The 22,662-nt window shown below is 38.9% G+C and overlaps 1 protein-coding gene across 1 annotated transcript in view; it reads left to right on the forward strand.

The window, feature by feature from the left end:
• Window positions 1–22,662, forward strand: part of p4ha3 (prolyl 4-hydroxylase, alpha polypeptide III) — an 80,730-nt gene that overhangs the window by 12,313 nt on the left and 45,755 nt on the right. Inside the window, exons 2-7 of the mRNA XM_072577055.1 lie at window positions 697–851; window positions 3,709–3,932; window positions 10,041–10,190; window positions 13,062–13,113; window positions 14,225–14,388; window positions 16,558–16,734. Coding sequence (XP_072433156.1) covers window positions 697–851; window positions 3,709–3,932; window positions 10,041–10,190; window positions 13,062–13,113; window positions 14,225–14,388; window positions 16,558–16,734 — 922 coding nt within the window. The remainder of the gene's footprint in view (window positions 1–696; window positions 852–3,708; window positions 3,933–10,040; window positions 10,191–13,061; window positions 13,114–14,224; window positions 14,389–16,557; window positions 16,735–22,662) is intronic.

Raw genomic sequence — 22,662 nt, forward strand, 5'->3', positions numbered from 1 at the left:
CATTTCAGTTACATCACACTGTAAACTTTTGCTATAAATTCTGTGTCTTATGATCTTATACTCCAAATTGGAGCATCCGGGGTGAATATGCAGATGGGAAGAACATGCAAACTCCACAACAGACAGCACTTAAGGTTGGAATCGAACCATGGTCCCTGGTACTAAAAGGCAGCACTGTTAACCACTGAGCCACCATGCTGATTATATTGTGTATTTCTAAATGTTCTGTTATTGCATCCTTCCTAATGGGCTGTATACTTTCCTAATAACAGACATTAAGCTAATGGCCTATAGATTTTTAGTTTCCTAGCCTTATTGACTAAGCGTGTGATCATGGCAATTTTCCAATCCTCTGGGAATTTTTCTGAATCTGAACATTTTCAGAAGATTACTGGCAATATATTCATTATAGCGATAGCTACTTTCTTTACAAATCCTAGGATGCAACTCATCAGATTGAGGGGACTTATCAGCCTTTAATCCAATCAGCTTCCTTGGCGTCAAAACATTTCTACTTGAGTATTGTGGAACTCCAAGTAATTGTTTTTGTAATATGTTGCATTGTGCCTTGATCCATCTCTCCGGTCATTACTTTTTCTCAGATTGTTGTAGAAATGTTGCCTGACTGTATCAATTAAAGAGGTTCATTCCCTTGTTTCTCCTGTTATATGCTTCTCAATTATTTTTGAATTACAGATTTTATGAGAAAGTAAAGGCACTACATAGCAATGTTTATCAGGAACCTGGGAAAGCCATATCAAATCCTTTGTTTGCCTTTACTCTTATAAAGAGGCTGCAGAGTGACTGGCAAAATATTGTATATAGCAATGAAGCTATTGAGAATATCCAAGGTAAATTATTAAGTTTAAATATTAATACTTTTTTGTCACATCAGTAAGGTGATCATAACTGTATGACTATAACAGCATAACTTAGAGATGCCATTGTTGGACTGGCAAGGGTAGACCGAGTTAAAAATCACACAACACCAGGTAATAGTCCATACCACCTGATGAAGGAGCAGTACCTCAAAAGCTAATGCTTCCAAATAAACCTGGTGTTATGTGATTTTAACTCTGTAATAGCATAGTAATTCATTGCTTTAGTTTCCGGCTGTTCTTATTGAAAGTTGTATTGCATTCCACCCAATTATTAGCACATTGCTGTGTCCTTGGGTTTTACTTTGAAATTCTGTGGGTTTGAAGATTTTTGGTTTTCATGCTCTATGAAATGGCATCTCCCATGGTTACAGATGTCGACCTAGATTTACCACAAATCAAGCTGTGAAAATGAAAAGTCATTATTGGCTGATCAGGGTTGTTTTAAAAGATCACTGTTTTAATATATGGAGATGATAGACTGGAGTGTTACAATAAGCCAATTCAATTCATTCCATGAATTTAGTTTTGTATTATGGATGGTCTGGACAAAGCAATATTTGTTGTCCGTCGTTAATTTTCTGGAGGGCACTAAGAGGCATCGTTTATTGAACAGTCCATGTAGGGAAGATTCCCTAAAGAATGTTTTACAAAAATCATGCAGTTTTTCATTCTGATTCTAGCTTTAATCTATCTTTGATAGGATTTGAACTCATTTCTGAGCTGCTAGCACCAGTATTAATATCATTAGGCTACCATACCAAATCACCATTACCAGCAGCAAATTATGCCTTATATTTGTGGATGAAGAACACATTGCTGTGTTGCAGGGTATCATGTTGCCAGAATCTTGATTATTGAATAATTAATTTGAGATCTGTATATAACTATAGAATAGTGTAGAACATAAGAATTGTGTATAACCCTTGGAGTTCTGTGCTTGCTAATGCTAGACAACTCTACATAAAATCTCACTGATCCTTTACAGTAACCATGTATCTATTTCAAATATTTATCTGCTCTTCACTAAATAGATTCAATGTTACCTGTCTCAACTGATGATTGTGATAAATAATCCTAATTTATTTTCTCAATCTCTTGTTGCTGACTTTATATTGAAGACCTCTTGTCACTGGTTCTCCCGCAAGAGGGAGTAGCCTTTTCCTCCTCACGAGGTGGCAATTACAATTAAAATTTTAGAGTTGTATGATTACTTTAGAATTTAAAGAAACCCCTCCTTAGACTTCAGCGCCCTGGTTAAAAATATTCCATTAACTAAAGACTTTCCTGATAATTCTAGTTTCACATCTCAGGTATCTGAATTGAAAACAATTTTTTTCTTGAGCGATAATTCAAAATACTAAATCTTCAACAACTGCATATTGCACATTATCAGCAAGTGTGTAATTGCACTTATTTATATATGCCCATGGTGATCTATAATCCTACTGTATGTAAGATAAATGGAAAGGAGTCTGGAATAGATCTGCATTCCTGAAAGACTGCAATACTCATGGAAAACTTGTCAATGTGTTTGAATGATAATGGTGTAACTCCTAATGCACCGAAGTCATTCACATCATCAAACAGGAAAGCAGGAGAAAACATTTTCAAAACAGATCAAATAAATTCTTGAAGGGAAAAAAAAATCTGAACTACAGATTGCAACTCTTGTGCAATAATGCATACATGCACAAATATACATACCTATGTACAGCCTGATTCTAAACACTCAAAAAGAGTTCAATTTACACAGTCTTAGACTCAGGTCCATTAAGTCTGTAACCATCACATCTCAAATTGTGACTGACAGACAGTTCTATCTGATAACTTTTCTATATCAGTTTTCTTTTGCTGATTACATTGTACCAAAGAAGTGGATTAATAGCAATAATACAATCTCAAGTCCTCAACAATGAGCTGACAAAATACAGTGCTCTCGATTGTGGTAAACAGCTTGTCAACCACACAAGTCATTATACTGTATATAGTTGCTGAGTGTCACCAATTGACACTTTGATTGAGTGCAATGAATTTATGAACTCAGGTTGCAATTGCAATGTTTAATTTTGATGCAGCAACCTATAGTGAAAACAAGGCACTGCACTCTTGGAGGTGTTATTTAATGTGTTCTAGACTCCTCCAGAGATTTAGTGAAGGCAATGCTCAAATCTCCACACATTAGAAAGTTCAGACTCTGGTTTGATAGCAATCTCAACAGTGCTGGGAGAGCTACTCTTTATTCCTTGCTTTCCTGAGCTCAGTGAGATAGTCCATATGTGGGGTCACCAAAGAGGGATGGGCTGGACTATGATGCCCTTTAAGTTTGTAAAGATTAATAGTATTCACTCTGTAGTTTCACACATGTGGAATAACGGTTTTGGGAAAACACTGGCATCGCTTGTAGAATTATGCTCCAGCATTAGTCAATTCTTCTAAAGCAAAGTGAAATTCATGTGAAGAAAGGTTAAGTATAAATTTGCAGGGAGAAAATGGCCCAAAAATCTCATTAATACAACAGCTAAATTATCAGGTTTAAAAAAAATTAAATTGTTTAATTAATATTCTGTAAAAGATTGCCTCTTTGATAATGTTATGTTGGTAGGTGCCCATCACATGAAAAATGTTTCATTTATTTCTTTAAATACTTGTGGTTTAGTTAAGCCTGCCTGAAAATTTACTTCCACGTTTTCTACTGGCCTTAAGTTTACACTGTGATAAATATTGCATATTTTCACCAGCTGCAGAGCGTGACAAGTGTAAAATGTAAATCCTGTAGACAAAGATCTCCAATAAGGTGAACTGACACTGCTTCCAACACTGCATTTAGCACTAAAGGATGGTTATGAGAAAGTCGAGGCAAAACTCCCAAAAGCTGAGGACCTAGAGGGAGCTGCCAAAGGTTTGATGAGGCTGCAGGATGTGTACGGCCTAAGCACAAAGGGATTAGTCAAAGGGGAGTTTCTACAGGTGGCTGGAGACGAGCTTTCCATTATCTACAGGCCAACCCTGTCCAGTAACCTTTCAGCAGATGACTGCTTTCAAATTGGAAAGGTATGTAAACATAGGTGATGAGAAATTTTGTTTAAATTCTAAGTTTTCTTTAAAAAAAAGAGCATGTTCTTTCGAGTGAATCTATAAATTGTCTTTTGGAATAAGATTCTCTGACAGTCGTATATTGTTTTTGTGATAGTTAAAATAACAAAGAACTGCAGATGCTGGAAATTAGAAACAAAAACAGAAATTGTTGGGAAAATTCAACAGGTCTGGCAGCATCTGTGGAGAGAAATCCAAGTTAACGTTTGGGTTCAGTGACCCTTCTTCAGAACCAGTTGCAAAGAAGAGTCACTGGACCTGAAACATTAACTCTGTTTCATCCTCCACAGATGCTGCCAAACCTGCTGAGCTTTTCCAGCAATTTCTGGTTTTGAACAAGCTTGGTTTTCCTGTTTACTTAATCCACATGCATGCATTAACTAACCAAATCAAGATCAGTGTGCATTGTTTACACATTTTCTTCAGGTGTTTAAGGTGTGATAGTTCTACAATTGCTAATGATGTTTAAACAAAGACTGTGGTCTTGTAATGCATACGATTGCTCAGGGGCCGCCTACAAATAAGGAACATAGAAAATAGCGGAAGGACCAGGCCATCAGCTCACCCAGCTTGCTACCTGAGTCAATATGATCACTGCTCGTTATCTTAACTCACACTCACCCCTTACACAAAAACATAGTTCCAGCATTAACATGCTAGTTTCCTTTTGGCAAGTTGGTGGTCACCAATTCTCACACTGCATACCCTAAACATTCAGGATGACTGCATTTTACTGTCCACAAAACTGTCACTGATTGCGCCAAAGCTTGAGCTGCTGCAACCAAAGATGCGTTTTGCACGAGTGGTTATCAGTGGCAATGGGGACATCCTTAGCATCCACATAGCACAAGACATACAATGTAATGGGCAACTGAACTAACCAGTTCCACTAAGGTGCCCTGAAAGTTGGATCTCCTACAACTTAAGGCACAAGGATATTCCTCCTTTTAGCCTCCTTTATAATTCAGTCCATTGTATTCTGCATTGCATTTAAGTGTTACAAAGAAATGCTCATAATGAAAAGAATTTTTGAATTTGTTTTTAATCATGTTGAGAGAGATGGATCTTGATTTTCAAGGCTGTCTAAATTAATAGAAATGAAAATTGGACGGTTTCTACGGAAGCCAGCTAATTCAAATTGCCAGGTTTACATCCATTGCCAAGTTAAAAATCTACCCCCAGCTTTTTTTCATTTTGAACACACTGGTGCATAAGTTGACTTTACACAGCAGCATTCGTGTCTATGGAAAATTGGGTGGACTTCAAAGCAACTACTAATTCACACATGCTGTGTTGCCTCACGAGGTGAATTCATATCCCACCATCTTATTCATTTAAAACATTTGTTGTTTTTATCTCAACATCACTGTTTAAAAATGATAGGTCATATGAATAAAACATTTCTGAAAGTTTCTAACTTCCAAAACATATTTGTTTTCATATCAAGAAAGTATTGTCCCTTGTGGAATCAATACTGAAAACAAAAAAACACTGGAAATCACAGCAGGTCAGGCAGCATCCATGGAAAGACAGCAAGCTAATGTTTCAAGTCTATAGATGGTATTCATTTTTTAAGATTAGATTCCCTACAATGTGGAAGCAGGCCCTTTGGCCCAACAAGTCCACACCAACCATCCAGAGAGTAACCCACCCAGAGCCATTCCCCTACCCTATATTTACTCCTGGCAAATGCACCTAACACTATGGGCAACTTAGCACGGTCAAGTCACCTGACCTGCACATCTTTGGATTATGGGAGAAAACCCACACAGACTCAGGCAAACTCCATATAGGCAGTCGCCCAAGGCTGGAATTGAGCCTGGGTCCCTAGTGCTGTGAGGCAGCAGTGCTAACCACTGAGCCACCGTAATGAGTAACGGATGATGATATTCATCTGATGAGTACCTGTTAATCTAGTTTTACTGTTTAACAAAGAAGGACAACGGTGCATTTTTAAGTCATTTGCAATGGCTGCAGTAGCTTAACTGAAACCATTCTGAATATTTTGTCAAGATAACTTATAAGGCTGCATTTGTCATTTATGTCCCCACATGATTTTGAGTTCCACAAGTTTATATCAGGATATCAGCTGCAGAGCTCAATGGTCCATTTGGGATTTTCCATCTATTCCATTTCATCAAGCCAGCATGATTTTCTGCACAGTTTTTGGCAAAAATATTCGTGGGTGTTAACAGTGTTTGGTTCTGGGTAGATTTGCCTTTAATTGACACAAATGAAATGTTCCTGAGCTGAATGGTTCCCAACATATCTCTGTCATTTATTAACAGACCAAGTGATTTCCAAAATACAAATGAAATGTTAGTGGCTTTTCTTCTTTTGTGGATTTGTTAGGATCATGTCAGACGGGGGAATGTGTGTGTGTGTATGTGTGTGTGTGTGTGTGTGTGTGTGCGCGATTGATCAGATTTATAATTTGCATTAACACCTCATCAACTAAATGAAGTTGCACAAATCATCACCCCAAGAAATTCCAAAAATTGGATCACATCCAAATTAAACGATTTTCAAATTAGGTAAAAGAACACTAAACTTTGCAATAAATCAGAGCTGTGGTTTTTTTTCTCAAAATAAGAGCATGCAGCAGAATCATGTGTTCACTTGTGTTACCAATATTGATTAAGTTCAGAATAATTTGGATCCAGTTCAGCTGGAGCTGGCTCATAGTAAAGAAAATTATTACCAGAAATTGGATTACTTTTGTTTCTTCTTCTCACTAATGTTTTGGTTGAGTGTAACTATGGAGATGATTCCCTTCGCATGTCATTCCCTTTTTATATTACATTACTTTCATGTCCATAGACAGTGTCTTGTTTCACTTCTCCCTCCACTGCCAACATATTTTGCTGTCACATCTTCATGCTCACATCAAGCTGTAATAATACTTCAAACTGCACTGCATTCGACAGTTCCTGAGACATATGGCATAATACTGAAGAAGTAACTGTTGTGATTTGTCAAGAGTGCAATACAACAGCAGCTTGTGCGGAGTCTGGGGGTGTTACATTTAACTAAAGTGTCATCTGAATATTCTGCCACCGAAATTTGGGTAACTGCTTGCACTGAGAAATAGACCAGGCACTCTTCCTTAAGAATGCATCGGATTGTTTGAAAATTTGGGATTTGCTCCATCACCCTGTGCTTGGGCCTGGGTGGATTGCTACTTCCCTGGCTCTATCCCAGCCTGGGTCTGTCTTGTGGAGGTGGTTTGGGGAGGATAGGTAGTGACATCCATCCATATGGAGTGGGGATCCAAGGAATCTGACCAGCATTTTCCAGTTCCCCACGGGTAGCAAGGGTCAGTTTTACTGTCTGGAGGTGGTTCCCTGGTGCCATACTGGACATTCACTGCTTCAGGCTGTTAGGCCTAGACGTTTGCAAGAGCAACCATAAGTCTCCAGTAGATGTGACCCTGCATTACTCAAACAGTACAGGTCTGGCTGCATTTCTAACCATTTTCTAAATATATTAAGTTGAATACAAGATGCAGAATGTACATTTTGAAGTCCCCTACCCTTAACTTACCCTTTTTTGCAGTCTTTTATCATAGAAATCACAGAATCCATACAGTGTGGAAATAGGCCATCTGACCCAACAAGTCCACACGGATCCTCCAAAGAGTATCCACCCATACCCATACCTCTACAATATTACTGTGCATTTCCCCTGACTAATGTACCTAAACTATACATCCCTGAACATTTACCTAAACTATACATCCCTGAACATTATGGGCAATTTAGCGTCGCCAATTCACCTAACCTGCACACCATTGGAGGTTATGGGAGGAAACCCACGCAGACATGGGGAGAATGTGCAGTTGCCTGAGGCTGGAATCAAACCTGGGTCCATGGCGTTGTGAAGTATCAATGGTAACCACTGAGCCACAGTGCCACCCTGACCCTTTCAAGAACTTTGATTGTCCTCCAGCTTCAGGTCATTGGAGAATCAATGTTGATGCCTGTTGATGCCTGTGATAATTCCTATACCCTCCTCCTATTTACCCCAAAGGGTTGGTTTGAAACCTGGAAACAATCTTGGCCTCTGTATCCTGGCCCAGATTGATAATTCTGCACTTGGACTCTATACTCATGTCCAATTTCAAATCCAAGCAAGTTTCACAAAGGCCAACTTAAAATAATACTCTTCAGTACATGTATGAATAAAAACATTGCACATGTATATTTTTATATAAATGTAGGTTTATACAGAATATAACCTTATGCAAAAAGCATTCTGACATTACATTTAAAAACAAATATATTTAATTCGTTATATACATTACTTCCATATATATAATATTCTTTTATAAATTGAGACAGCTTTATATAAAAGTACACTTAGATAACCGACTTGTTCGCACACCAGGCATTAATGTTAAAGTCCCTATTCGAGACGGCTCAGGGAATCCCTGATGGACTCAACCTGTAGCCTCTCTTGGTTCATCCCGGAGATCGTACTCTGTGGTAGTCTGGAATATAAAACTCTTACAGACAGTTTAGTTTAAATTATTATCTTTATTTACCAATGGCATCAATGTTACACTATAACATAGATACCTACAATCCAGGCTTGAGCTAAGATTCTAAAACCTTTAGCAGAGTAGTGGCACTAGCTCTTACCCCCAAGAGATCTCAGGCTATTTCCCTTATTGCTGCAAACAAGCTGTCTTTATACAGAAAATGGTATTAAAATTACAAAAAAGCCACGTGTCCTCAATCAGATAAGCAGCAATAAAATGGTAAATGCTTGCAGAGGAAGAAAAACTCTTTGACAGGTCTGTGTATCTGATTAGACTAGATTCCCTACAATGTGGAAACAGGCCCTTTGGCCCAACAAGTCCACACTAACCCGCTATAAAGTAACCCATCCAGGCCCATTTCTCTCTAACTAATGCGCCTAACACTACAGGCAATTTAGCATGGCCAGTTCACCTGGCCTGCACATCTTTGGACTATGGGAGGAAATCCACACAGACACAGGGAGAATGTGCAAACAGACAGTTGCCCAAGGCTAGAACCAAACCCAGGTCCCTGCTGCTGTGAGGCTGCAGTGCTAACCACTGAGCCACCGTGCCGCCCAAGTGTGTGCTTGACTAATTAAGTTACGTGCACATCAAAGAGGAACACCCTGATCCAGCCAGGCCCCAAATAGCTGTTTGCTTTGGCTAGATATCCTTCCCTGTTAACAGTACATCATAACGAGTGAGTAGCCTAAACAATATGGAAAGGTCATCAGGTAACTTTGCTCAGCTTACATGTCCAGTATCATTGTCCTACAAAATGGCTTTTTCTTTTAAAATCATCTTAGATTCCCAGAATGCAAATTAAATTCATAACCTTCACAGATCTCCAGGGAGCAACACACAAACATTCAATCCATGACAAACCAGTGTTCACTCAAATCACACCATAAAGGGTTCATCTTTCAACCAGCTTCCATCCTCTCTCTCTCTCTCTCTCTCTCTCTCTTTGTCCCTTGAACCTTTCAGTCAGTGAATGTAATTTAAAGAAGAATGTTTTCTCTCTCTTTCACTCACACACAAACATCTTCCAACTTTCAGCCTTCGTGTTTTCCCAGCCTATAAGGGTAATGAGACATTCACTGCCCAGAGCAGTCAAGATGAGGGAGCTGAGCTTCATAAATTCAAATCTGCTCAGTGCGGTATACATGAAAATGTATCAGAACTGTTCTATCATATGCATATTCCATTCAGCTTATTAAGTTACAAGATTTTTTTTCTTGAGTATGTGTTTTGTAAAGAGTCTTTGATATAAACCAACAATTTAGTTATCCGATGCCCTATTGTGAAATATGCGCGCCTCCTCTGGAACGAGAAGGAAGTACTGCCACACATTCCACAAGTGAACAAATGTTATCACCTTATTTACACCGATCCATTGACACTAAGAACAGATGCCTCCAATTCTTCTGAACAAGCACTTTCCCACATTCTGTGCCGCAAATGTGTCATATCTAAGGCTACACGTTTTCTCATTAGGACTCCATTTTTTAAAAAAATTAAAGCCACATTTTACATGTTCCCAGATTGCCTATGATATAGGTGACTACTATCACTCAGTCCCTTGGCTGGAAGAAGCAGTCACCCTTTTCCGACAAAGTATCGGAATTTGGAATACTGAGGATCAAGGAAGTCTTGAGGAAGCTCTAGACCATCTGGCCTTCTCCCATTATATGGTAAGCAGTACATGCTGAAGGTTGAATTTGTTTGATGGGAGAAGATAAATGTTGAGAGTGTAACACAATACCTGAATGCATATGGAAATTGTCTAATTTGTGATTACTTCAGTGAGAAGCTTGACCAGAACAGGTACACAGTTTGTTAAATGCAACCTATCTTTGACTGAGGCACTTTGAAGTTTTGATTTTTGAGTAGTAGCAAACAGAATAGTAGAGGAATTTGAACTTGATTTGAAGTTTCCTAAGGACACCCCTGTTTACCCTAGAAAAGAAATGTCTCATTTTATATTCTAATGATTTGAAAAACACTTTGTGACAATCAACCACATTAATGGCACCGTTTAACTCTAGCTTTTTGTTTTTTGTTGAATCTGAAAATTGAATGTTTTCAGTTGCATTAACTTAAAATAATATTTCATCAATGTGAATGTAACAAACTGGAAGAGAAATAAAATATAAAACTCATTGTAGAGAAAGAAAGCAAAGCAGATTGCAAAATGTCACATGTGTCATACAACGTAAGTTACTTTATACAGAGAATACTAACAAATTCAGCAACCACTGTTAAGCATTTATTTATAATGTATCAAACATTTGTTCTTTTCTGACATTTCCTTCTCTGAAAGATTTGACATCTTGTACCAGTGTTCATGAAAAATCCACCCTTTATGCTTTTTAGAATAGAAAGCAGCATTATTACAATCTATAATGTTTAGAATGGAAACCCCCAGTGAATTTGCTGCGTTTCAGTGCACCTTGAGACAGTGCCTCTTGATTTATTTACACCTCCGATTTTACATTGGGTGTGCCAGTGCCTGGCTTTTGGTGCTCAGAGTGCCTTTAACAGCTCCGAAACAGCACCCCTGGCACATGTGCACATTTGTGTGGTCAGCCATACTGGTTACCATCTTGGTATTCACTGTGAATCTCTGGCAGACGTATGCAGAACACCCAATGACAATTAGATACCAACAGTGCCATTTGGATCTCTTCTTTGACATTACAGCCGTACCCACATTCAGTGGCAGGAAGGAACCTCCCACTGCCAAGCGGTGCTATTTAAAAGGATTAACAACTGTCTGATGCTTTGTTTCTGGCTAATTTCTTCTGGTTATTGCTCTACCTTTGCTCATGCCTGATGCTTTCTGTAATTGCTTCAAGTTGCTTAAGCCCCGAGGGAGTGGTATGTCTGGAGCTGATCAAAAAGACTTTGTAGAACTGAAGGAGGTAGGTGGCAGACTCCACTGACCTAGTACTGCACTGCCACAGTTCCATCTCCAAGAACTAATTGAAGAGGGATTTAGAGGAGGAGGTGGCCTCCCTACCACAGACAGCAAGTTGACAATTAGACAATTTGAAGGGTCCATCAAGACCCCTGTCCATTGTCCAGTCACCATGCAAGGTTTCTACCAGGACCCCACCTCCTAGCTGTAAATTTTTAACACACACACACACACACACACATTTGGACATCTGGATCACACATAATGACTCCATTGAAAACTATGATTTTTATTACTGGGAGTTGGTGGCACAAAAGTCATTTAAGTGTACTGCAAAGATTCAAGTTGTGTCACAGTATCTAGTGGAATTTAAATTTAATTAATATATGTGGAACATAAAGCTAGTTATTCATAATAGTGATCTTGACACTTTATGATCAATTAGGGTAATCTTTTTTTGAGAAAGAAATCTGGTCTGGCCTACATCTGACTCCAGGCTAACAATGTGGTTGAGTTTTAACTGCCCCATGCAGTGACCTAGCCAGCAACTCAGTTCAAGGGCAATTAGGAATGGGAAAGAAGGACTGATCTTTCCAGCGATGCCTGTATACCGTGAAAGAATAATGCAAAACAGAGAAAACCCCTGAGACTAATGGAAAGAAAATGACTGGATGATATTTCACTTCGAAAACGTTTTACAATATCAAAGCAATAGCAAAGAAATGTAAACATTAATTAACAATTAAAGGGTATTTTGTATCCCATCCAATCATTTTGAACTTTGAGTGGCAATCACCAGGAGTCATATTCCATGTTATGTACTTGAATACTCCGATAAGATATATGTCTGTGAACACCTTCTCACTTTGGTCACAGCAGTACTGATGGTACAGGATTCCTAGAGACTCCCTTCTGCAACCACTTTAAATGGTGAACTGTAAAATAATGAACCAGCAGCAGTGGAACTTATCCAATCCACAACCACTTGTTCTTCCTGCCTTATGGTCTCTGCTCTTTTCAACTGTGTATTACACGTTAACACAATTTTTCCTTTAAGACCTGCTTCAACACTGTAGACAGAAAACTGTTCCACTTGGTGAGAATTTTGCTTTTTCGTCTTTAATTCTCAATGTATGCTGAACTACCAAACAGAGAGCACAGACCAACTCAACCCCACTGCAATTAGCTTTCTCTTTATCCTTTGCTTCTTAGCTGTTCATCCCCATGACAACCTCAAGATGCATAGCCATTTCTTATAAATTGGTGATATTATAATCATCATAACCCATAACCCGTTTTCAGAATACTCCCCAACCCACTGTGGACTTAAAGGTGATCTCACAAAAAAAACTACAGACCATTCTCCATACCTAAGTTATCACTGTCCTCATGGACCTTCTTAAAGTCTCGGCTTTCCTAGATATTAATTTTGCTGCCTTGCAGGTGTCATTGGAGTAGAACAGTGTGCAAGTCCTAAAATGAAAATATTTTCAGTCAAAACTCCTTCCCTATTCTCTTTAGGGTGTATTTCAGAACAACTTAAGTTTGTATTATGTTATCAAAGTGAGAATAATTGATACAAAATGCTGAAATAGTTTGAACAAGAGGATGAATGGTACAAGTTTGCTGCTATCTTATTTTTCAGACCGGAAACGTTAATTATGCAGTGACTCTATCTAAAGAGCTACTTCAGCTTGGTATGTGCTGCTAAAATGTTACTACTTTTACTGTTCAAAAATGCAGTTTCCATCTATCATATTTTGATGACTTCTCTGTTCATTCATTTTTAGATATTTGTGTCCTGTGATCTTCCATCACTAAATATATCTTCAAAGGCTCTTTCAAACAAGAAATATAGTTTTTAAATAAAATATGTTGTATAGTCTTAAAATATTTAATAGTTGTCTAACAAAGAGTCAGGCATAGAATTCAACTTTTTTTTACATTAAGCTATTGATCTGGAATTTCCTCCAAATCTGTCCATTGTGGTGGAACTATATTTGAAACCCTGGTTGATTTGCAATTAAATCTGTGCTATAATTCCAGACGATGAGTTGAATGGCTTGCTACTGCATTGGCTATATTTTTGTGCGATTGCAAAGGCTTTACACACCAGAAACCATATGGAACCCTGTGAGAAGGAGAAAGAGAGAGACAACATTAAAGATTGAGGTTTGAGGTGAATCAACAGACTTTTCCAACTGGTAACAACAACAGAAAAAAAACTCAGACATTATTTGTAGTAACACTCCCCCTGTTCCCAAGACAATTTAAAAAAGAATTTGATCTAACGAATGGTGCTATCATTGTGTGTGGGTAGTTTGGTTTTGTATTGAGGTGGTGATGATAATTGACAGAAAGTGCCTTCCATTTGCACCTCTATTCTGGTACATTTATAAGTTTAAATTTTGACTGGCCATGAACAGAATAGTTATGGCAGAAACCCTACCTCCATGCACAGTGCACTATTCTGCCTTGAGGATTTCCAATTGGTTCTGTCCAGACTTCAAAATAATGCAATGTAGATGTATGTATTTTGTTACGTTTCAGCATAGCATGGTTTATAGATGGGGTTTGCTTCCTCTTTCCTGTGAGGAAATCTTGTACAGATAATAACTTGTGGTACTTAATAGATTAATTATATAACCACGCAATACATAAATCGTTAGCATCAAAATATCTGTGCAGAAAGGTGTTGTTTACAACAAGTCGCTTTACATATTCCATTTCATATTAAGCTAAAGTTCTACTTCTCATTAAGAATGTTTGTGCTAAAAACTAGATATTGAGCTGATTTCTAATCTACAGATTCAGGCAATAGACGAATTGCCAAGAACATACAAAAGTATGAAAAAATCTTGCGAAAATCATTAGACACTGAACGAAAGGAAATTGTGCTACAAAGACCAAATGTGACTCACCTGCTTACAAGGGATACCTATGAATCATTGTGTCAAAGATTGGGCTCACAGGTAATTACATGGGTCTCTTGATCCTAGTGCAGATTTCTACTTCAATACATTGTCAATTTAAGTGCCTTCTGAGTTGCGGGGCATTTTATAAGGATTTTTCTTTCCATTCAAATCCAGCTATATTTCCAGACTATTGTTTAAATCTATAAGAAGATGAAAAAAAGCTGTGACACCTGGCATTTTAACCTTGGAGTCTGCTCCTCTATTCAAAATAATCTTCTATTTCTGTTCCACTTCTCTCCACTATCCGAATTCCCTTTATTCCTTTGGTATTGATAAATTTTAGTCTTCAATATGTTCAGCAACTAAACGTCCATGGGATAGAGGATTCCAAAAATCCATAACCCTTTGTCTGAGGAAATCTGTCACCATTTCAATTCTAGATAGTCAATCTCTTATTCTGAAATCATGAGTGTTGTATGATGCAAAAAACTAATCTTTCAAATTGATCATTCAATCATTTTTACGAAGACTTCATACAGTACCTGTTTTTGCTACTAAATATTATATATACAGTTAAAGGCAATTGTATTGTTTTACATTTAAGAAAAATGCATTCCTGAACTCTTCCATCCCCCAAATTTAAACCCCTTAAAGTCAAAATTAATGGTTGAGTCATTATTTCTAATTCACTCATGGGATGTGGGAATCATTGGCTGGCCAGCATTTATTGCCTGTCCCTCATTGCCTTTAAGAAGTTGGTTAGCTGCCTCCTTGAACTTCTTCTATAACCTTTATTTTTATTGCATATAGACTACTCAATTCTCAGTTTAGTCATAGAGTCATAGAATCATAGAGTCATAGAGATGTACAGCATGGAAACAGACCCTTTGGTCCAACCCATCCATGCCAACTAGATATCCCAACCCAATCTAGTCCCACCTGCCAGCACCCAGCCCACATCCCTTCAAACCCTTCCTATTCATATACCCATCCAAATGCCTCTTAAATGTTGCAATTGTACCAGTCTCCACCACATCCTCTGGCAGCTCATTCCATACACGTATCACGCTCTGTGTGAAAAAGTTGTCCCTGAGGTCTCTTTTATATCTTTCCCCTCTCACCCTAAACCTATGCCCTCCAGTTCTGGACTCCCCAACCCCAGGGAAAAGACTTTGCCTATTTATCCTATCCATGCCCCTCATAATTTTGTAAACCTCTATAAGATCACCCCTCAGCCTCTGACGCTCCAGGGAAAACAGCCCCAGCCTGTTCAGCCTCTCCTTATAGCTCAAATCCTCCAACCCTGGCAAATCTTTTCTGTACCCTTTCAAGTTTCACAACATCTTTCCGATAGGAAGGAGACCAGAATTGCACGCAATATTCCAACAGTGGCCTGACCAATGTCCTGTACAGCTGCAACATGACCTCCCAACTCCTGTACTCAATACTCTGATCAATAAAGGAAACCATACCAAACGCCTTCTTCACTATCCTATCTACCTGCGACTCCACTTTCAAGGAGCTATGAACTCCAAGGTCTCTTTGTTCAGCAACCTTCCCTAAGACATTACTATGAAGTGTATAAGTCCTGCTAAGATTTGCTTTCTCAAAATACAGCACCTCACATTTATCTGAATGAAACTTCATCTGCCACTTCTCAGCCCATCGGCCCATCTGGTTAAGATCTTGTAATCTGAGGTAACCTTTTTTGCTGTCCACTACATCTCCAATTTTGGTGTCATCTGTAAATTTACTAACTGTACCTCTTATGCTCGCATCCAAATCATTTATGTAAATGACAACAAGTAGAGGAACCAGCACCGATCCTTGTGGCACACCATGCAAGAAAGCAACTCAAAATGGCCTTTCTGATAGTTTACCTTCTTGAGTGTGTTACCAATGAACTTTGGTAGCTCGTATATTGATTTGTGCACAACCTCGTATTCAACAGAATTGGAACCATCGTGACACTGTTTTGCAAAATAGGTAGTCTCATTAAATAAAATATCATTTATTGCCATGGAAACACAGAATTTGTTTTAATGTTTGAGGTTGAATTCTTCCACAGACCTGCATTATTTGGTCTTTCTTCCACTATGTTGTTCATCATCCTTTTGTATTTCTCTTCGTTTCTCTGAATCTCATTATTCCTCACCATTCCTCATTATCTGTTATTATTCTTTATCATTCCTCATTATTTTTCAAATTTATCTCCCTCTATTTTAGCCAAAGCATTATCAAGATTCACAGCTTTATTGTTCCTACGAGACAAATCTCAGTCCACACCTAATTCTGCAGCCAGTGAAAAGGGAAATTATCAGCCAGAAGCCATATGTCGTGCTGTACCACAAATTTGTCAGCGATTCCGAAGCACAGAGGATAAAGGAAATTGCTGCTCCTTCGGTAATGTTTCTTTTGCAAGTTTGTTTTTTGAAATTTCAATCATTGCTGTCTTTTAATGGAATGGTGCAGAAAGGGGATCTGATTGGCTAATATTGTAGGTACCTTAAGTAACAAAGAGGTCATAATTATCCACAAAATAAAAGACCCTTGGTTATGGCTTCTCTTTAACCTTGTGTAAGCACTTTTAATGTTATTTGTACACCATACAGAGCAGCACCAACCCAAAAGCAACATGTTGGCTGGCCCAGAAAGTGCATATAGGTTTAGATGTGCTATATTTATTGGTTGTTCATCTTTCTGATCATTATTTTCTTTCTCTGATGCTTGGGAGTACAACCTGAGTCATCCAAAACAGTTCCAGAGGAGCTGTCATCCAAAACCCCCTTTCCTTCACTACGTCAGTAGATGTGAAACTGGAAGAGCACAGCGGGTTAGGCAGCATCCAAAGAGAAGGAAAGTTAACGTTTCAGGCTGAAACCCTTCAGTAGGCTCGAAACGTTTACTTTCCTGCTTCTCAGATGCTGTCTGACCTGCTGTGCTCTTCTGGTTTTACGTTTATAGTCCTTAATGTCCTCTTTCACAATATAGTTTGCAGCTAGATGCCACTGTGTTGATACTTAGAGGCCATGTCTAATAAGAATTAGGTTAAGATTATACAAACCTATTTCCTTTAGGACCTATGCAGCCATTAGGTAGGGGAGACTTTTATCTCTGCAGGAAGGTCTTCTCAATCCACCACCAATTAAGTGGGCAGTAAACAACTATGTGACAACCTCTTCACCCTAATGCTGCGATTAACCTATTCCCAATAGGTGGCAGCATTCATGACTGTTAAAATGGAGTCTGCTGGGTTTGAGGGGGGGACTTGTCAATCATCCCAATCTGGAAATAGTGGGGTAAGTGGATTTCAGGGGATGACCACTGAAAGCCACAGCCCCTGCCCTTCCTTCCACCCCTCCCTGCCCCATCTCCGTCTTAAACTGTTATCTCTTTATTCTGAGACTATGCCCTCTGCCCTCTGACCCTAAACTCTCTCAGGAAAGGAAATATTCTCTCGGTATTTACCCTGTCAAGCCACTTAAGAATCCTGTATGTTTCAATGAGATCCTCTCTCATTTTGCTAAATCCAGAGTCCCAACCTATATAACCTTGGCTCATAAGACAATCTCTGCAGACCAGGGATCGTCCTAGTGCACCGTCTCTGAACTGCCTTGAATTAAATAATCTCTTTCCTTAAATAGGGAGACTAAAACTTATTGTCATTCCTGATAATTTATTTGCCCAGATCACTTTAGCTAACTCTATCCTCATTGTAATTCCTATTATTTAAGTTCCGCATAGTTGTTTCTGACCCAAGTTTCTCATTCTCAAACTGCATGTTAAATTCTAGCATGTTATGAACACTCATTCCTAGGGAATCTTTTACTGCATTATTCTTCATTACCAGATTCAAGAAAGCCCACTCCCTGGTTGGCTACATGACATATTCCTCTAGTAAACTATCGCTAATGCACTCTATGAGTATTCCTATTTGATTTACCTAAACATAAATTCATGCATAATAACTGCTCTTTGTGTTTTACAAATATGCAGTAATATTTTGACTTGGTAAGGGGCTCAAGGGTTACTGGGAGAAGGCAGGAGAATGGGGTTAAGAAACATATCAGGCAAAAGTGAGTACTGCAAATGCTGGAGGTCAGCGTCAAGATTAAGTTGGTGCTGGATAGGCAAAGCAGATCAGGCAGCATCCGAGGAGCAGGAAAATGGACTTTTCAGGCAAGAACTCTTGCCCGAAACGTCAATTTTCCTGCTCCTCGGGTGCTGCCTGACCTGCTGTGCTTTTCCAGCACCATTCTAATCTTGACGTAAGAAACATATCAACCATGATTGAATGGCAGTGCAGACTCGATGGGGTGAACAGCTTTATTCAACTCCTATATCCTATGGTTTTTCCCAGCCTAAGTTGCCTCTTCCTTTTCTAGAATTTTAGCATGCAGAAAATATTAGATATAAGGACAGATCAAAGTTTTCGGGGAATCGGGTACACAGAGTACATTGACTCATTTTTAGTGAGGCTGGCAACGATGGCAATTTCAACTCTGAAACAGCTAATCAGAGTTGATCTGTTTAGTGCACCTAAATCCCCTGATAATCACATTCTGTTCATACCATTATCTGAAATATTTAGCCTAATTCTATTTCATTCATCTGCAGAGAAGACAAGGGGCATAATGCAGGAGAGGTTTCACTGTGATATGTGAGTTGTAATGGTTTCCCTGATGCCATAGTCTGATAGATTAAGAGTGTAATCTTTGGAGAAAATTAAATCACTTGAAGGTCGTAAAAATAAGTTGACATATTATTTCCACTTCAGAAAAAGTTGTGACATATTCACTACCTTATGTAAAATTCATGCTGTTTGCAATTTGCTGAAGGCATGAATTCCTATCATTCCTGTCATTCCTTCTAACCCTGCAGGGGTCTCAAGGGCAGCGAACATTAAGGCTGGTCTTGATTTGCATACATTTTGTTTGACATCTTTACTGTGGAGATGTATTAATGTCATCAATTGACATCATTATGAGGCCCTCATCTGTAACGTCCTGACAGGCTGCTTGTAACATGCTGGTTAATCTGACAGCAGGTACAGTCTCACTGCTAAACCGAAGGGAAAAAGCTGCATCCACTGTAATGCTACCCCTCTCTTGCCAGGTGAGGGACTAATGGAGATCTGTTATGCTCTTTCACAGTGTCTGGGCAGTTTTGTTAATGCCAGCCTTCAGAGAAGGTTCACTAGGTTCATCCTGGGTATATGGGGACTATCTTGTGAGGAGAAGTTGAGTAGATTGAGCCTGTACTTATTGGAGTTTAGAAGAACGTGCGGGGACCTTCTCAAAATATACAAGGTTCTCAAGGAACTTGACAGGCTAGATGTGGAGAGGTTGTTTCCCTTTATTGGAGAGTCAAGGACCAAACAGCATAATCTCAGAGGTCACCCATTTAAGAATGAGAAGAGGCAGAATTACTTCTCTCAGAAGGTAGTGAATCTATGGAATTCTTTACCACAGAGGAATGTCGAGCCTGAGTCAATAAAACTATTTCAAGCTGAGATAGACACATTTTGAATCAATAAGATTATTAAGAGTTTGGGGGAAAAGGCAGGAGAGTGGAGATGAGGATTATCGTATCAACCCATGACCATTGAAAGGTGGAGCAGACATGGTGGGCTGAATGGCCTACTCTGCTGTTACATCTTATGGGTCTTGTGGTCTTAACATTTATTGCTAATCCTTAATTGCCTTTGAGAAGCTGCCTTTGTGAACTGCTGCAATCTTCCGTGTTTCGGTACACCCAAGGTATTAACACGAAGGGAGTTCTAAGATTTTGATCCAGAGATATTGAAGAAATGGTGATATAGTCCATTTATTTTAATGTGTTTACTTTATTTAAAAGTCACATTTATTTTAATATTATGCTTGAACCATGCAACCACATTTTTAGTACAACAAAGCATTGTGTTAACATCCCTTTGTTGGGACATTTGGATTCTGTTCATAACATAAAATCCAGGATTATTTGAAAAAGGATCTATTCATGTGGCAGAAACGAATGAGTGTAATCTGTGTCTTGTTTGTCTTACAGTTAAGGCACTGTCAGCTTTTTCAAGTCAGGGCACAATAGTTACCTTTCCAGTTTGGTTCTCTTTTTAAAAAGTGTGAGAATTGCCCCTGAGGTATGAATCTGAATCTGTCATAAATGAAGTTGGTGTTTCCACTTTCATGACCAGTCCACAAAATGTGTTTTTACCTTTGACCTCCCATACCTTTAACACCCCAACTTCAATATACAATCTTTGGAGCCGAAGCCAGCTGTCTTCCTCTTTGGATGAAATCCTAGTCTTGGTTTGAAAAGGCAAACATAGCACTTTATTCAGACACAGGAAATAGATTATCACTCAAGAAATCTGACCACATGTCATGTTCAATAATGCGAACTGGTTGATCTGTCTCGATGGTGCACTACACTGAATCTAATAAACAATTGTTATCATGTAGCCATATTTTACTTGTTAGTCGGATGAATAAGATTGAATTTGTTAGTACCCTTTGAGCAGTGTATGTATGTAAAAGAAAAAGAAATGATGGAGAGGGATGTGTGGGTTACTGGTCTTGTAGTCCCTGCCACCATTTCGAGTCCACACCTATTTCACAAACAGCTCTCCTGTACTAGCTCCCAGTTCTGCTGATGTCAAACATAGCCTGTTAAGACACTTTCTACAGACTCACATTAATTTAAAATGACTACCTTTGTGAAATTGTCTTGAACAGCTGCTATTCTGCAGATGATCTTTGGAAAGCATCAGGAGCTAGAACACTGTCATTGGCTTACACCAAGACAGGAAGCACACTTAAACTTCACAAACCAGTGGTGGTCAGGACTTCTGCCCTGTGGCAACACTGAAGGTATTTAAGCTGCAATTAGAGGCTTGGCTAAAAACCCACTGCTAGTTGCCCCAGACAGCAACTGGGCTGCTTTCCTGAGGTTTGCTGCTCCCATTACCTTTGGAGGTGCCTTGGTGTCAAGTTGCCAATACATATCAGGTCCCCCCTGGGAGCTGCAACCTGTTTTATTTGGCAATTCTTCAAAACCAGCTGTTCAGCACATTATTCTCAAGCTTTCCTCAAGATCGTAAGATGGATGAGGAAAGCAATTGGGACCCTGTTCTTCTTCCGCAGTTTCACTGAAGCATTATATCCAAGAGTATCTTAACATATAGATCTAATTGCTTGGTGGTTCAAAGGTTAAACATTTCCAAAAAGAGAAATGAAATCAAAGCTTTACATCCTGCACTCTTCAGGACTGAAACACCAGAAGGAAAAAACAACTTGGAAGGAATCAGTGAAAAGAGTGAAACATCTTTACGTGCTGGAAAAAAAAGGCTTTTATTTTAATGTTACCGTCCTGATCAGTGGAGGACAAAAAACTTTGACTTTATTTTTAACGATGTATTGGCTAGTCCGTTCAGGACGTTGAGTAGTCATTGTGTGGAAAGCTTCCTTATATCAGTCCACAAGATAGCTTTTTTGATTATTTTGTATCTGTGCTCCTTTGCCTTCTATTACAATCTACATGAAAGTAATGTTTGGCCTGTACTTTTCTTCAATTTACCATCAGCTGTTTCTATTTGGATTTATCTGAACCGCGAGTCTGAGCCACACATTTACCTGCGTTTGCTTCATCGCTCTGCCATTTGATGTGGTCTCAGCATTCTGCCTCAACTCATAGCAGCCTCCAGGGCTTGAATCTTTCCCTTGCTTTGCATCTAAGTAATCCCACTGTGCAAACTAATCGTGTGCAAACTGATTGAAGTTTGGTATAATCTCAATAAATACTTTGCTGTAGAAATAGATAATCAAGTTTTTCAGCTTGTTTGATCCCTGCTGTCTGCCCGTCCTCATATGACATCAAACAAAACCTGCAATCTTTCTCAACTGCTGAAGTAATTTAAGTAAAAATTTAGACCTTGACAGCTTTTTAAGCCATTACAGGTTTTCCTTCAAGAGCTGGTGCTTCTAAAATAAAATAATCAAGAGGTTAACTCACATAATGAAGAAATAACTTGCCCTTAGCAATTTTCACAACCCCAGAATGTCACAAAGCATTATGCACATAATGATGTATGTATGAGGAACGGGCACTATTAAATGCAACAATTAGTCTGCAAACAATCATGTCCCACAAACAGCAATGTGGTCATAATCAGATCATTATTTTAATGATGCTGATTCTTTTTTGATTAACTTGAGGGATGCAGTGTTTGCTGGCTGGGCCAACATTTATTACCAATCCCTAATTGCCCCTGAGAAGGGTGCTGGAGAGCTGCCTTCTTGAAACATTGCAGTCCTTGGGTTGTAGGGCCACCCCCAC

Source organism: Chiloscyllium punctatum, chromosome 9 (assembly GCF_047496795.1).
Source record: "Chiloscyllium punctatum isolate Juve2018m chromosome 9, sChiPun1.3, whole genome shotgun sequence".
NCBI classification, from domain to species: domain Eukaryota; kingdom Metazoa; phylum Chordata; class Chondrichthyes; order Orectolobiformes; family Hemiscylliidae; genus Chiloscyllium; species Chiloscyllium punctatum.